Below are 15264 nucleotides of genomic sequence, written 5' to 3' on the forward strand. Positions count from 1 at the left end.
GCTTACGAGGAAGAAGATGAAGAAGAAGACGTTAATGCTGAAGCAAACGCTTTTATCAAATGGAAGCATGATAAGTTCAATCGTGCTAAATTGATGTCAATGAAGTACTTTTACTAGGTTAGAGGCTTATAGTTTGTTGTATATATATCATGCATGAGCCCTGCTCTTTGTTTTACGTTTATATACTATATAACTAAGCCTCAATATTGATGCATTAGCTAAATAAATTGTAATCGGTTGTATTTGTATTTTCTTTGATAGTACTATCGTACCCAAGATTGATATATGGCAGACTTATAATTTTATGTTTGTGTATCAAAATTAAATTTGCCTTTTCTAATTTGTGAGTAACCAGAGTGCCAACTTTTTGCTTCGGTCTATACGAAGGAAAATGTTTTCCATCTTTTCTTTGGAAGTATAAATAATTTTTTATTTATTTCCTAGTATTTGATAAATAAAAAGATATTATTTCAGAAATATTTTTATATAATTTAGAGAAAAACTATGATGATGTGGTGGGATGGGGTGAGGTGGTCAAGGGGTATCGAGGGGTGGGATTTGGTGAATGAAACAATAACTCTAGAATGTCACTTAGTATGAAATTTATTTTTCATACTTAGAAAATTTATTTTCATTTTCAAAAATAAATTATTTTCTAAATATTTTAACGGACCTAATATGAAAATGTAAAAAATATTTTATGAAACTCGTCCTTTGTTTGTATTGCATTATGCTCCCTTCCCAGGCAAACTTATCCTACTAGAATCAGTTAGACCGCCTAATAGAATCTATTGTTGTAAGGTTCAACATTACTAACAAAATCTGGATCTGGCTCCTCTCCATTTTCCTTTTCTCCAATTTTCTCAAGTTCTTACTTGGATTGAAGACGTATCTCAATATTTAAAATTAATGGTTGAGATTTAATCAGTTAATCATAGTTCTAACCATAATTATCTATTTTCATATATTTAGTTATATTTGATCCTCAAATATCCATTATATCTCTTAGTCAGTATTTTTAAAAAATTCTTTACTGCCATGAATATATATTAAAAACTTTTCCTAGATATTTCTTTTTTAAATTCATAATATAGTTAAAATTTTAATTTTTGTAATTGAAAATTCAAAAGAGCTACATAAAGAAAATATATTGAATTTATTTGGCACAAGTACAATGAATTTATTTGACACAAAAAGAAAATAAAATTAGAAAACTTCAAGCTACAATCTTTATTTTTTTTATTTAAAAAACATTACTTAAGAAAAATGGTAAGCAATAGCAAAAAAAAAAAAAAAGAAAGTAAAAATCCAACAGAAAATTATTCAATGATAAAAATAAAATAGTTTAATATATTTAAAAAAGATATAATGGGTTATTAAAAACATTTGAGCAATAAATATATGAAAGTAGATAACTATGGTTAGAACTTTGATTTGACTGATTAAATCACAATCATTAATTTTAAATTATGACATGTGACTTCAATCCAATCAAGAACTTGGAAAAATTGGAGAGAAGAAAAATGGAGAGGAGTCAAATCCACAAAATCTTGATATAGGTTTATATATATATATATATATAAGTGTGGAGGACATTAAAAATATTATTTGTACCTTTTGCCCTTCATTAAAGGTCGCTGCTTTGGATAAAATCTTTTTTTTATTTTTTTTTAATATTTAAGAGTTGAAAATTAATTAAATATTTATAGTAAAACTTTTTCTTATTAAAAATCATCAAAATTAATGACAATTAATACATTTTTCATTAATTTAAGAATTCTAAATCAACTAAAGTTGATTTTAGGAAGATTTGAAAAATCTAGAAATAAATGTGAAAGCGTTAGAATAAACAAGATACAAGAAGTGTCAAATTTTTAAAAGTTTTAAGTAAGTAATCAAAGATTTTCTAAAGATTTACCTTTAAAAGTAAGGAAAGATTTTAAATATAGAAAAGTTAAAAAAAATAATCATATTACAAATATGATTCAAATCGAGGCATCTCCTTATTCTCTAGCAAAAAGAAAACAGAGGTACTGCATGACAAATACAAAAGTGACAATCCGTTAACCACTTGAAACTTCTAGTGGTAAAATATATGTATGCTTACAATAAAATATATGTTATATTTACATTATTATATTAAAGTGTGAAGGATCTTTGAGAAGTGATTTGAATTTTTTGCACTTCATTAAAAATCTTCACAGTAAACAAAATTATTTAATTTTAAATAATCAAAAACTACACGTACGAGGCACGTGCGGTTAAACTAGTATATATTAAAAACGTGAAGGACATTAAAAATATTGTTTGAACTTCTTGTCTTTCATTAAAAGTCTTTGTTTTAGATAAAATCGTCTTTTCACCATTCACCTATTATTTTAGTAATATTAAGTATTGACTATTATTTCCTAAAAAACATTTCCTCACAAAAATAGAATTCTTTTTTCACCATCTAAAAAAAACTAACCATTCCTAACTAAAAGAGGACAACTTAAAATTTTCAAATTAAATATCCAAAAAATAAAAAATTAACCAAAAAAAAATTAACAAAAGAATCCTCCGAGCGTGAAACCAAAAAAATAAAAATAAAATATCCTTCTCCAACAAAAATAAATTAAAATAGACTATGTAGCAGAAAATTAGGATTCAAAAGATAGAGGAGGGATAATTTAATCTGAAAACAAGGTTAAGGGCATGGGAGTTCAATAGATAATATCTTTTTTTAATATTATTTAATTAACTTTATAATATTAAATTTTGATTATAACAAATATATGAAAAATTAAATGACAAGATTTCCAAATATATGAGAAGACTAACTTATGAAATTTTTTGTTGGGTACGTGAGTCCTAATGTCGGCAATTATTAATTAAAATTTATTTACTTTATTTAGCTTTCCTCCTAACAATAGAAGACTGAATTTAAGAGAAAAAAAAATACAAAAATCATGATTAAATTTCAATATAACTCTAGGAGTCAAATATCCACAGTTGGGGGGAAAAATATCCGACAAGTTCAACTAAATTAATTTGGTGACGGCTATCTCTATAAATAAAAATATTACCATTTTATATAAAGGATATACTATATATTCACCACGTCCTTAAAAAAGGGCACAGTTATGCTAGAAGCTAATAGCAAAGCTCACATTAGCTGCAATCAAGAAATTACAGTCGAAAAATACTGCTGCATCAAGTTGAATGTGATCAAATTATGTTTTAATATCTCATAAAGTAAATACCATTACCTGACATTTGTTGTGATTGACACATGACAAATAATATCATGAGTGTAAAGATACTTAGAAATGTGATCAAAATTTTTTGTGCTTCATTGAAAGACTTCACAATAGACAAAATTATCTTTTCACTTAGTTTCTCAAATTATTCTTTAATTATTTTTATAATATTTAAATTAAAGAACTAATAATATTAATTAAGGAGTCCTAAAATATATGGTAAAAAACGATATATGATTAAAAGTAACATTCTTTTGATCAACTGATCCGTATTACATAGTTAGTAATAACCTATTAGATTAGAAATACATCTATAAAAGCACCTAGCTTTTGGTTAAATTTTATATAGATTACATCATATCTTCGTGCTTCGATTGTGGTTGTTGCTCCGGTAAGGTGAAGTTCGAAGCAAAGAAAGGAGCAGCAAGTCACAACCATCTATTTCAAACCAACACCACCAATTAAAAAACTAACAACTTCTGTTGTAACATATTTGCTATGTTTTACCGTAGAATTTGTATTGTGTCAATATCTTGTCTTATCTATTATCTACATTATACTTAATCTAATGGATTTTTACTCACAACATGCAGATTTATATTGTCTCAATATCATACGTACCGTCGTAAGCATTTAGTTTCTATTATATGTTTTATTCAAAGATATTTTGCAAGTTAATCTTAATGTTATGATTAAATACGATAAACTTTATGTATCTATTTTGTTTGTCTGATTCATGATTTGGCATCAAGTTAGGTTATTTGTCTCTAAGGAGCAGATGAAAGTGGCATCCGGATCGTCTCCACGAGGATGAGAAGCAAGAGAGAATGGAGAAGGAACCAGACATTAGAAGAATGAGTTTGGTTTATTTTTGAAAATAAAAAATGTGTGGTCAACTATGTTATTTGCTTATTTATCTTGTTTCAATGTTTGATTTTTTAAGTGTCTACGATGACATTACATGGTAAAAAAGTTCATTGCATTGATAGAGAGTCTTTAGTGCTTACTTGATAGCTTTGTGATTGTTTAGATTTTTGCATATGTAGCAAAATTTTCATTATCTATGCATTTATATAGCTAACATGGCGTATGAATATATGATTGTGCTTGCTGGAATTTTTAGAGGGTATGTAAAATGACGTTTTAAGAATTATTTTATATTTATTTATGTTCAAATTAAGAAATTAAAAAAATACATTTTTTATTCATTGACATGATATACACGTGCAAAGCACATACACTAAAGACCTTACAAAAGTACTGTAACATAATTTTTTATTTAGTTACCCACAAACACAAACAAATAATAAAAAATCGAGGATGAAGTTCAGTCTACGAAGCCTATCCATTTGCTTAATCTAGCCAAAATGAGATTAATCACATTTCGTTATGAGAAACTTTCATAAAATAAATATAATTTGGGGTTAATTCGATATTTATAGCTATAATTTGCTTAATTATAATTCGTATGTACAAGTTAAAAGGAGTAGAGAAGCGAAAGAAAGGATGATGTATTTATTGTATCAGGTTGTGTCACAAAAATAATTATTTTGTATGAGTGAACATAATTGTATCATGTGTAGCAATAGATTTTATTTTTTTGTAGCAATAGGTTAATGTTTCCATCATTATTATACAAATAAAATATCACCCTTTTATACATTTTTATTAAGGACTTCCAAAATATATAATAAAAGAAAAATATATGATAAAGGTATAAGAAAAATTAAAATAGTATGAAAATATATGAGAAAACTAGGTTATGGAGAATTAATGTCAGCCTCAATAATAAAAATGTAATTCGAATACTTTTATTTGAACGAGACTTCATAAGTTAAATAAATTCTGATCATCAAATTTTACATTGTAAAGTTTCAACAATTATTATTACATAATAATTTCCTTTCCTTTTTAAATTCATTTGCTTCTAATTTATATTTAGATTTAAGAGTATCTTTTAGGTTTATTGGTGACTTCTGTCTAGAATTTTACAGAAACAATGGTAAATCATCTTTTCCCCACAAGTATGATGCTTTCGAAACTTTTCTTCACATTCAAGCATTCGATTCCCCCCATAATTTCAATGTTTGAAGAGTTTCTATCACGTTAATGACTCATGTTTTAGATTTCAGTGGCTAAAGGTAATACATATACGCTCCATCACTGCTAAATTGATTTTAAGTTTTATTCATTATTTCAGATTTCAAAATTATGTGGTCATTGAGTTTCACAATATTTTATCAGAGTCTTTAAATAATTACGCATTCACATATTTCGTGTTGATAAGCCGTCTGAGAATGGTCATGTTGTTGGGACCTCGAAGACAGACACTATGCAAAATTATCTATTCTCGATTATTACATTATGTTATTTCAATAAATTCTACTCTTAATTCTTGGTGTATGTATTTTGCTAAAATTTTATATATTTATTCTACGGTAAGGATAACTTTATTAATTTGAAGACCATGAAGTCATATTTTCTAACCATCAATTGTAAAGGCTAATTGGATAAATGCAATTAGAGTTTTAATATGAGAATAGTAATCCCAAATGTCAAATGTTGAAACCTTCAGTGTTGTAATTTAGGATCATACTTTGAAAAGAATTGAAATGTGAGATCATTGAAGACATCTATTGAGGAAGATGATAACTATTTTTGCTTATAATTGAAACGACTATAAGTCTAAATCTCCCATATAAAATAATCAGTATACAACTTTTGTTATAATTTTAATTTTCTAATTTTATTAAGAGTCTTAAATTTTCAAGGGTTATGTGTATTTGTTGAAATTGAAATGAAGCATGATAATTTGTGAATTTCAAGTTATAAAATAATCAAAGTGGTTATAAAAATAACTCAAATTAACTCTTTTACCAATTCACCATAAATAGGAGTATTGAAATTTATGAGGCACCAAACTTGATACGATAGAAGTAAAAAGAAAAAAAGAGAAAAAATGATACGTGCAACGCACATAGTCTAAACTAATATATATATATATATATATATATATATATATATATATATATATATATAGATACATATATACATATATATGTATATATGTATATACATATATATGCGTATATACATATATACATATATATATCTATACATATATATATATATAGTACATTGCACGTGTGTTTGTGTGTTTGATATTAAAGAAGAAAATTGCATGCATTTGTTTGTCCAGTGTATAAATACTTAGTTATAAAGATAACTAACATCATTCAAATAAGAAGATAATTTATATGAGGTAATTGATATTTTAATTGACTAGGTTGAAATTCTAAGTATTAAAAGAAAAATAATTAACTAATAATATTGTCCAATGCAATATCTGTTTTTTTAAGACAATAAAAAGAAGGTCAAAATTTTATTGCCTAAAAGACATCAAATGCATCAAAAATTGTCCTAAAAATCTACTTCATACCTGAGCAAATTGGACAGTCTATCACTTGCTTGACACATTAAAAGTGAATTACTTAGTCCTTTTTTGATCAAGTTATAATTAAAAAAATAACGAAAACACAAAAGAGAAGGAGGAAATGTAGAGAAGTCTCAAATCTTCAATAGTATTTGATGGATAAAAATGGCTAAAGAGAAGTTCTTTTAAAATTTAGCCGATGGTGTTTAAATATTTTTCTTAAATTCTAATAAATTCTCTTTTAGCCTCAGACAATACAATCTTTTCTTCCGTTTAAGAAATTTGAATTATAAAGGGAATAAAAAATTTAAAAGGCTATAATCTCAAAGATTATAAAGACACAAGACACTATTATCTATAAACGAAAACATGAATAAAAATAAAAATGATAGTACAATGTTGGTGTTTAAACATTATATTACGGATCTTAACCCTCCTTCCAAAATATTAACCATCAATATGTTTTACTTTTTCTAAACAGAATTTGATGGTAAATAAGAAAAAAAGACTTGTAATTTGTAAAACCATCTCGTACAATTTTATGATAAAAAGTGTATTTAATTAATAAAATTAAATATTTTAAAAGTTATATAAGAGAATAACACAATAATCAATGTATAATTATAAATAATATTAATCTACAAACTTAACAAAAATAAAATCAATTATGACAAAAATTAGGAAATTCCCCAAAACATAAACACAAGCTTACGATGGAGAAAAAACTAATAGTAGAAAATAGATTTGTCTCAATTTTAAACTTTTTCTTTAGATGGAAAACATGCCTGCAAAGAATTATATAATGGAGAAAGATAGTTATTAAATTGATAAAATAAATTAAATTAATTTAAAAAAGATTGTTTGATTATATTTTGTCTGTGCGATACAATTTGAACTTGTACCCAAAAAAATTCATTGGAGCCTATTTTTAAAGACTCGAGGCATGAGGACGAAGTGGTTGTGAGGTTGGACTCTCAGGATGTGTGTAAGAGGGATAGTTTTAAGTACCTAGGTCTATGATCCAGGGGATGGTAAGATTGATGGGGATATTTCTAACCGTATTGGAGCAGGTTGGATGAAGTGGAGGCTCGCCTCGGGAGTGTTGTGAGATAAGAAGGTGTCCCTTAAGCTTAAAGACAAATTCTATAGAGTGGCAGTTCGTCCAGCCATGTTGTATGGGCGGAGTGTTGGCTAGTTAAGCACGTTCACATCCAAAAATTGAAGGTGGCGGAAATAAGAATGTTGCGTTGGATGTGTGGGCTTACTAAAGGGGACAGAGTTAGGAATGAGATTATTTGGGATAAGGTGGGAGTTGATTCGGTGGAGGACAAGATACGGAAAGGAAGGCTGAGATGGTTTGAGTATGTGATAAGGAGGGGCGTAGATTCCCTGGTTCGAAGGTGTGAGAGGCTAGCGTTGGATGGCTTTAGGAGGAGAAGAGGTAGGCCAAATAAATACTTGAGCGACGTGATTAGACATGACATGGAGCAGCTTCAGCTTACTGAGGACATGACCCTAGATAGGAAGGCTTAGAGGTCGAGGATTAGGGTAAAAAGCTAGTGTTAGTGTGTGGGTTATAGTTAGCAGTCAGGAGAGTTCTTGTGTAGCCGGATTTAGTAATCATAGGACAGTGTACATAAGTGTCTTTGGTATGTGAGTGTATGTCACTACTAGGTGGGTGACCTATTTTCTATTGCTTAGTTCCTATTTTCTTATTCCATATTGCTCTTATTTTCCGTATTTCATATTTCTGTGATTTTATTCTATTATTTCCTATTCTATATTTCGGTTATGTCATCCATCCCCTTGTTTATTATCCTTTATCTTGAGCCGGGGGTCTATCGGAAACAACCTCTCTACTTCTTCGGAGGCAGCGGTATGGACTGCGCACATCTTACCCTCCCCAGATCCCACGCTGTGAGAATACACTGGGTTTGTTGTTGTTGTTGTTGAAGATATCCTCATTCTTATGATGTATTCACTACTAAGCATCTGCATATAGTTAAATTTAAAAAAAAAAAAAGAAACCATACAATGAATTAAACTATGTTACCAACAGGAACAACCATTTAAACAAAATACCATCTCTCATATAAAGGATATACACCTGTGGATATAAAATTTTAACCCTAAGACACAATACAAATTGAATTTTCTCTTTTAAATTTGTAAATTCAAATTGTTATCATCAAAAGAATTGGAGATGCAGTACCACCAACACCGAACTTAAAGATATTGTTGGTTAATGTCACAATTCGATTTACAAGTTATGATGACACCTACTTTTTTTGCCAGTAGGTAAGTTGAATCATAGCCCGAAGCCAGATGCAATGGGCTAACTCGGTGAAAAATGGTCAAAGCCAAAAATTTATAATTAAAGACTTAAGTAGTAATAAAACAGTCATTATAGTCTAATAGATCGATATAAAATCAACAACCATCCCAAGATTCAGTAACATCGGTACAAGAGCTACTACAAGAGACAATGAGTACTAAATAACTAAATAAAATTTGTCTCGAAAATGAAAGACTAGACATAGATAAATAGAAGGAAAAATGGATAACTCCATCTCCAAGAGCTCACCTGATCTTCGAAAATCAACCCCGCACAGACATCGAATTAAAGACGGCAGAGAGTACTCAGATCTACACCAAAACGATACAAAAGTTTAGTATGAGTACCAAAATTACGGATACTCAGTAGGCATCATCGGCGGACTGAGCTAAACATGATATAAACACGATAATATACAAGGTATCAATACGCTAAGTCAAGGTAAAATGGGCAAATCTAGAAATAAGCTCTGATTTGCTGTATATAAATAAATAAATATGAAATAGCAATATAAAGATCACCCAATTATAACTACAAGATTGACCCCCATAAGCCAATAAGTGCGGAAAAGTAAATAACCCAACCCAGGCCTCCATAACCTTGAAAGGTACAATCAAGGGAACTGAGTAACCTAATAATCATAAGTTACCAATTATCATTCCATAACTAAGAATCGATCCAAACCATATAATATCATACAAAATCACCAATATCGTACTTGAATCAAAACTCAATAATATATCATCATGATCATTATTAGTCGGACTTGAATCAAACTCATATTATCAATATCATCATCAATTGTCAAAGTCAAACCAGAATTCATATTTATAAGCCGTATCAATGGACCATCTCAACAAGACATATCGATAAACTAACTCAATAGACTATGCTAATGAACTATAACTATAGACCATCCCTTTTACTCATATCTATACACCGAAATAAAAATCACAATCATAAGTTATATCGGTACCCACATCCATGTACCTTACCAATACCGTGTCTATCTATTCATGCCAATAACTATGCCCATAAGCCAAGTCAATAGTCATATTCATAAGTTATATCAATAATCCCATCTTTAGGTCATTTCATATCCATAAGTCAGTAATCATATCTATAAGTCATCTATCATGTCTATAAGTTATGTCATTAGTCATATCTGAAAGCCATATCAATAATATATATATATATATATATATAATATTAAAAGTGTGAAGACCTTTAGAAAAGTGATTTGAACTTTTTTTTCTTCATTAAAAAACTCTGCTTTAGACAAAACTATATTTTCACTATTTTCTTCAATTTATTATTTAATTTTTTTTAATTATAGTAACTAGACTTCTAAAATATATGGGACTCCTAACATATATGGAAGAACAATCAATTAATATTTTTCTTTACTGGTCAATTAGAAAAATACTCCTAAAATAGGACTCTGTTAAGGAAACACTTTCATAAATATTAAGATGCACATTAAACTAGAGAAGAAATTGATTTACCTATTGGAAGAATATAATTGATGCTCATCTAAGCCATCTGATCAAAAGCTTTGGTTTCGCCTGATTTATGGGAGGTGTGATTGTAATAAAGAGAGTTTCGCCATGAAAATTATAAATATTTAAAAATTAATTTCTTTTAAATGATATTTAAAAGTTAGAGTTGTGTATCAATATTTATAATCTATAATCTATATCTCATTCTTTAGGGTCAAAATTTTCACTAGGACAAAAATTTCTATCAAAATCGAAGCTTTGTGATCACTATTGTATTGTTTTGTTGTAGTTTACAGGTCGTAGATGAATGTCAGTTGGATTTGAAGAATTTCTTGTGTAAAAGTTAGATTTAATTGTATTATTTTTATAATTTATTATCTTATTATTTTATTTTAATTTATAGATGAATGTCGATTGACTTTGATAAATTTTTTTAGGTAAAGGTTAGGTTTTAATTGTATTGTCTTAGTATCTCTATTAGTTTATTATTTTGTGGTAGTTTACAGGTCGCAGATGAATGTAGATCGACTTTGAGGAATTTTTGTATGTAAAATTTAAGTTTAATTGTATTGTTTTGATATCTCTTTTATCGTATTGTATTGCTGTAGTTTATAGGTAGTAGATAAATATCGGTCGACGTTGAAAATTTTTTTTAAGGTAAAGGTGAGGTTTAATTGTATTTTGTGATATCTCTACTTTGAATTTTTTTGTGTGTAAATATTAGTTTTGGTTGTATTATTTTGGTATCTCTATTTTCGTATTATTTTGTTATAGTTTAAGGTTTTGTGTTAAAATTAGATTTAATTATATTGTTTTGATGTCTCTATCATTAAATTATTTTGTCGCAATTTACAAGTGGTAGATGATTACCGATTGGCTTTGAAAAATATTTTTGGTAAAAGTTAGATTTAATTAAATAAATCCTTCAATGTCCAACTAACATACTCATTTAATCCTTCAATGTCCAACTAACATACTCATTTAATCCTTCAATGTCCAACTAACATACTCATTTAATGTATTCAATCACCTCAAGTTTCAAACCAAATATCAATAAAGGTATATCATGCATGAATTAGTCTACAAGGCTAACACAAGTCTTGGCCTAAGGTGGGTCAGAGGTGCTCACTTCTAATCCTTAAATTTCATTTAGAAAAATTATACCCGGATTAAGCTAAGGTATCTAAATTCAATTCTAGGTGTCGAATAAGCCATAAATAGCCTAAGATAGCAATTATTTCCAAACTTGAATAACTAAGTATATCACACCTAAATTAGTAACTAAGGCAAATTCCCTAGCGTAAGTAACTAAGGACAACTCCACCTAATCATGAATGACTAAAGCAATTTTATTTAGCTTGAGTAACTAAGGCATTCCCATTCTAAACATGAGCCATAAAGCAACTTTCACTTGATACATGAGTGACTAAGCTAATTACACCTTATTTTTGATTTCAAGATAGTCTAAATGGTTCAACTATTCTAAATATTCTCATTCATGCTTCCAACACCTAAATTCCACCTTATATCTAGTATAATATTATAATCATACTAAGAGATAGCTTAATCTATGAAGGTAAAGCTAGCCTACCTAAATGTCGAAGAAAAGCCGGAAGAATTTGCTAAACTATCGATTTTTCTTTTCAAAAAGCTTCTGCAAGGTGTCACGCTATCAAAATCACAATCTACTCATCAAAAAGAGAATAATGATACCCATATTTCATTATCGTAATTCGGATCCAAATTACATATAAATTCCATGTGGAATCTATTTACGAAATTACACCTTCGAAACCAACATAACGTCTCTCTATGCTCAAGGAACATTTACCCTAAAAAATGGGTGAATTCCGAGCTCTAATGGTGCTAAAGTCAAGACACCAAGATTCTAGAAATTTTAGCAAAAGATTTGAATTAAGCATGAAATTAATAGAGGGTTATCACAAATTCAAAGAAGAAATGCATGAATAATCTCCACCCAAACTCCAAAATCTCCCACAATTGTTTCCCTCAAGCTTTTCCATTTTTTAGGATTTAAGATTCTAAAGAATGAATGAAAATGGTGAAAAATCATGGTAAGTGGGTATTTATACCCTTCCCAGATGCACAGGTATCGCTTAAGTGAACTTTAAATCGCGTAAGCGATACTTTTGCTCTAGAACACCTGTCGCTTATCCGATGAATAGATTGCTTACTAGTTATTTGAGAAAATGTCGTGGACGCGACATAGTATCTAACACGACCCGACTCCGTACCTTGTCGTACATAGTATCTGACACGACCCGACTCTGTACCTTGTCGTAATGGGCATACCAAATCTGACCAGGACCGGGGACCGCCTCCTGTTACCCAACCCAACCACCTATATCAAGCCTTAAGTGTACTGAATTTATAACATATAACAAGATAGTATTTTTGTTCTCATTAAGACTCTGGGATAGGGTCACGACCGTGACTAACTCAATTGAGTCCAATCGTACCACACCAACTGCCCAACCATACCAAACCAAACCATAGACCATAAACCAAAAGGAATACCAAAACATAATATGAAAATCAATCCTAAAATAAAATAGGATGGAACAACCAACAATATTGTCCAATGATGTCAGCCCACCAACTTTTTCCAATACCAAGGACGAATCCTCTACTGATCCCGCCTATACCAACCCCAGAAGTACCACAAATTCGGTTGGGACATGCCCCCAACCATGGCCGAAACCAATATCCAAAAGTAAAAGAAAAATGTCCAAAGAAATCCATGACATAAAATAATGCCTCCCGAAAGGATGGAAGCTCACCACTTAGTCCAAATGCTGATATCAAATCCGCGTGCTAAATAGGAGGAGTAGAATGGCTGATTCTTGCATAGTGTGGGTATACAACTGCTAGTAGATGGGTTTAGCGAGTGACCGCTAACATGAATCTCAAGATAAGGATAACATAATGCCAGTTATAAAACCAAGTAAAACCATCCATAAAGCATACAACTATACATATATAAGTGTCGAGAAAGGAAATCGGGTTTAGCATGAATTTAAAGCCATTACCTGTGCTGTGTAACTTAGCTGTCCTAAACCACCCATGGGCCATATGGGTTTAGCTCCCCCTGCTGAGAGGAATCTAGTGCGTGTAGCCGCACGACCAGGTAATATCCCATGGGATGACTAGTACATCCCCCAATATAAAACATGACACACGCACACGGTCATCAAGACCCCTCATATTGGTAAATATGAATTTCTAGTTTTGGCCCTCTCAGGACTGCCACCTTCCACAGCTTTGCTACACACCATGCTATTAGTGCCCAATTAAAATTAGTTTCTAAATAACAAAACCATTACCTATTTATTAACCAAGGGCAATATTAATGGTATCGTCATACCACCCTTTACTTTCAAGTAACATCCAAAGCCAAACCATTTGGGTTAAGGGGACCTTAGGTGACTTTCCAATTACCATACTTAATCCACTTGGGAGACTTCTATGTTCTCCAAAAGCATAGCAATTTATCCTTTAGCCTTTCCAAACCATTTAAACCATCCACAATTCCTTTACCAAGTTTAAAACATGCAAGAGTTCCATTAAAAGATGTCAATGCATTGAACATATCTTTACAAGCATTTTATCAAATACCTTGGGAGCATAATATAACCAAAACCAATTCCAAAAACCATTAAACCATTACTATGTAATCCAATTGTCCAAATGCACCATTGATGCATATAGAAACATAAGTAAAATAATAGAAAACCATAACCAAGCATTCAATATCAAAACTCCCAATAATAGTTGAAAACCATAATCATGAAATTATAAAACCATAAAATCAATCATATCAACCATGCCTCTAGTTGAAATTACAATAAGGGAAGAGAATTATGCCTTATACCAAAGAATTGATGGAAAGAAATCACCAGGTCAAGCCCCAAAGCAATCCATAAGATGAAACCCTAGCCTTCTTGCCTCAAAAGCTCTTGAGAGAATTATGGAGTATTTTGGAATAGTTTCTAAGTGTTAATGAATAGAATAATAGGGTAGATAACCTCCTAAGTGTATTAGAAGTCGTGGGTCCTAGTTAGGGTAAGTAGGGAAATATCCAGAATACCCCTACTTAAATCCATAAAAACCCATCATAGTGATACTACTGACCTATACGAGTCGTACCCTCTTATACGATTAGTATCCACCACTCATATTCAAGCCTCAACCCTTGGATCAAACATTGTCCAGTACATAACTCATCCAACTAAGTCGTAACCACAATATACGATCCGTACCCATAACCAGTATCTCTGGCAGAATGAAATACCTGGAGGATCAAACATTGCCTACCATACGAGTCCTTGATACAACTCGTGCCAATCCTTACGACTCATAACCTTACGTTGTACCCCTTCCAGTGACCAAATCCATCCCATCAACTAACACTGGTCAGCATACGATAGGACCATACCACTTGTACCCCAACATATGGCTCATACCCATAAGTCATATTGGGTCTGGAGAACGAAATTCCAGAGAATTTTCTAAGGGTCAAAACCTAGGATGTTTCAGTCTCCCCCACTAGGAACATTCATCCCCGAATGAAGGATAAGGTAGGGGTAACCACACATAGAGTCATTTGCATTATCAAATATCCCTTCAACAAAGTTTGAAAACAAAGAGGCAAAGATATTAATCTTTCCTTTAACAAACTCATAAAATAAAGATGTGTTCAAGACATATACCTTTCGTACGAATCCCAGGATAAGAAAA

At 30.3% G+C, this 15264-nt stretch overlaps 1 protein-coding gene across 1 annotated transcript; it reads left to right on the forward strand.

The window, feature by feature from the left end:
* LOC124889015 lies at positions 1-305 on the forward strand (the record flags this gene model as incomplete). The annotated part of the gene is given in 1 exon segment (XM_047400303.1): positions 1-305. A coding segment is annotated over 1 exon segment (117 nt), but the record flags the coding sequence as incomplete, so codon positions are not given.
* Between the last annotated feature and the right edge of the window lie 14959 nt (positions 306-15264).

This window comes from Capsicum annuum, chromosome 11, assembly GCF_002878395.1.
Source record: "Capsicum annuum cultivar UCD-10X-F1 chromosome 11, UCD10Xv1.1, whole genome shotgun sequence".
NCBI lineage: Eukaryota > Viridiplantae > Streptophyta > Magnoliopsida > Solanales > Solanaceae > Capsicum > Capsicum annuum.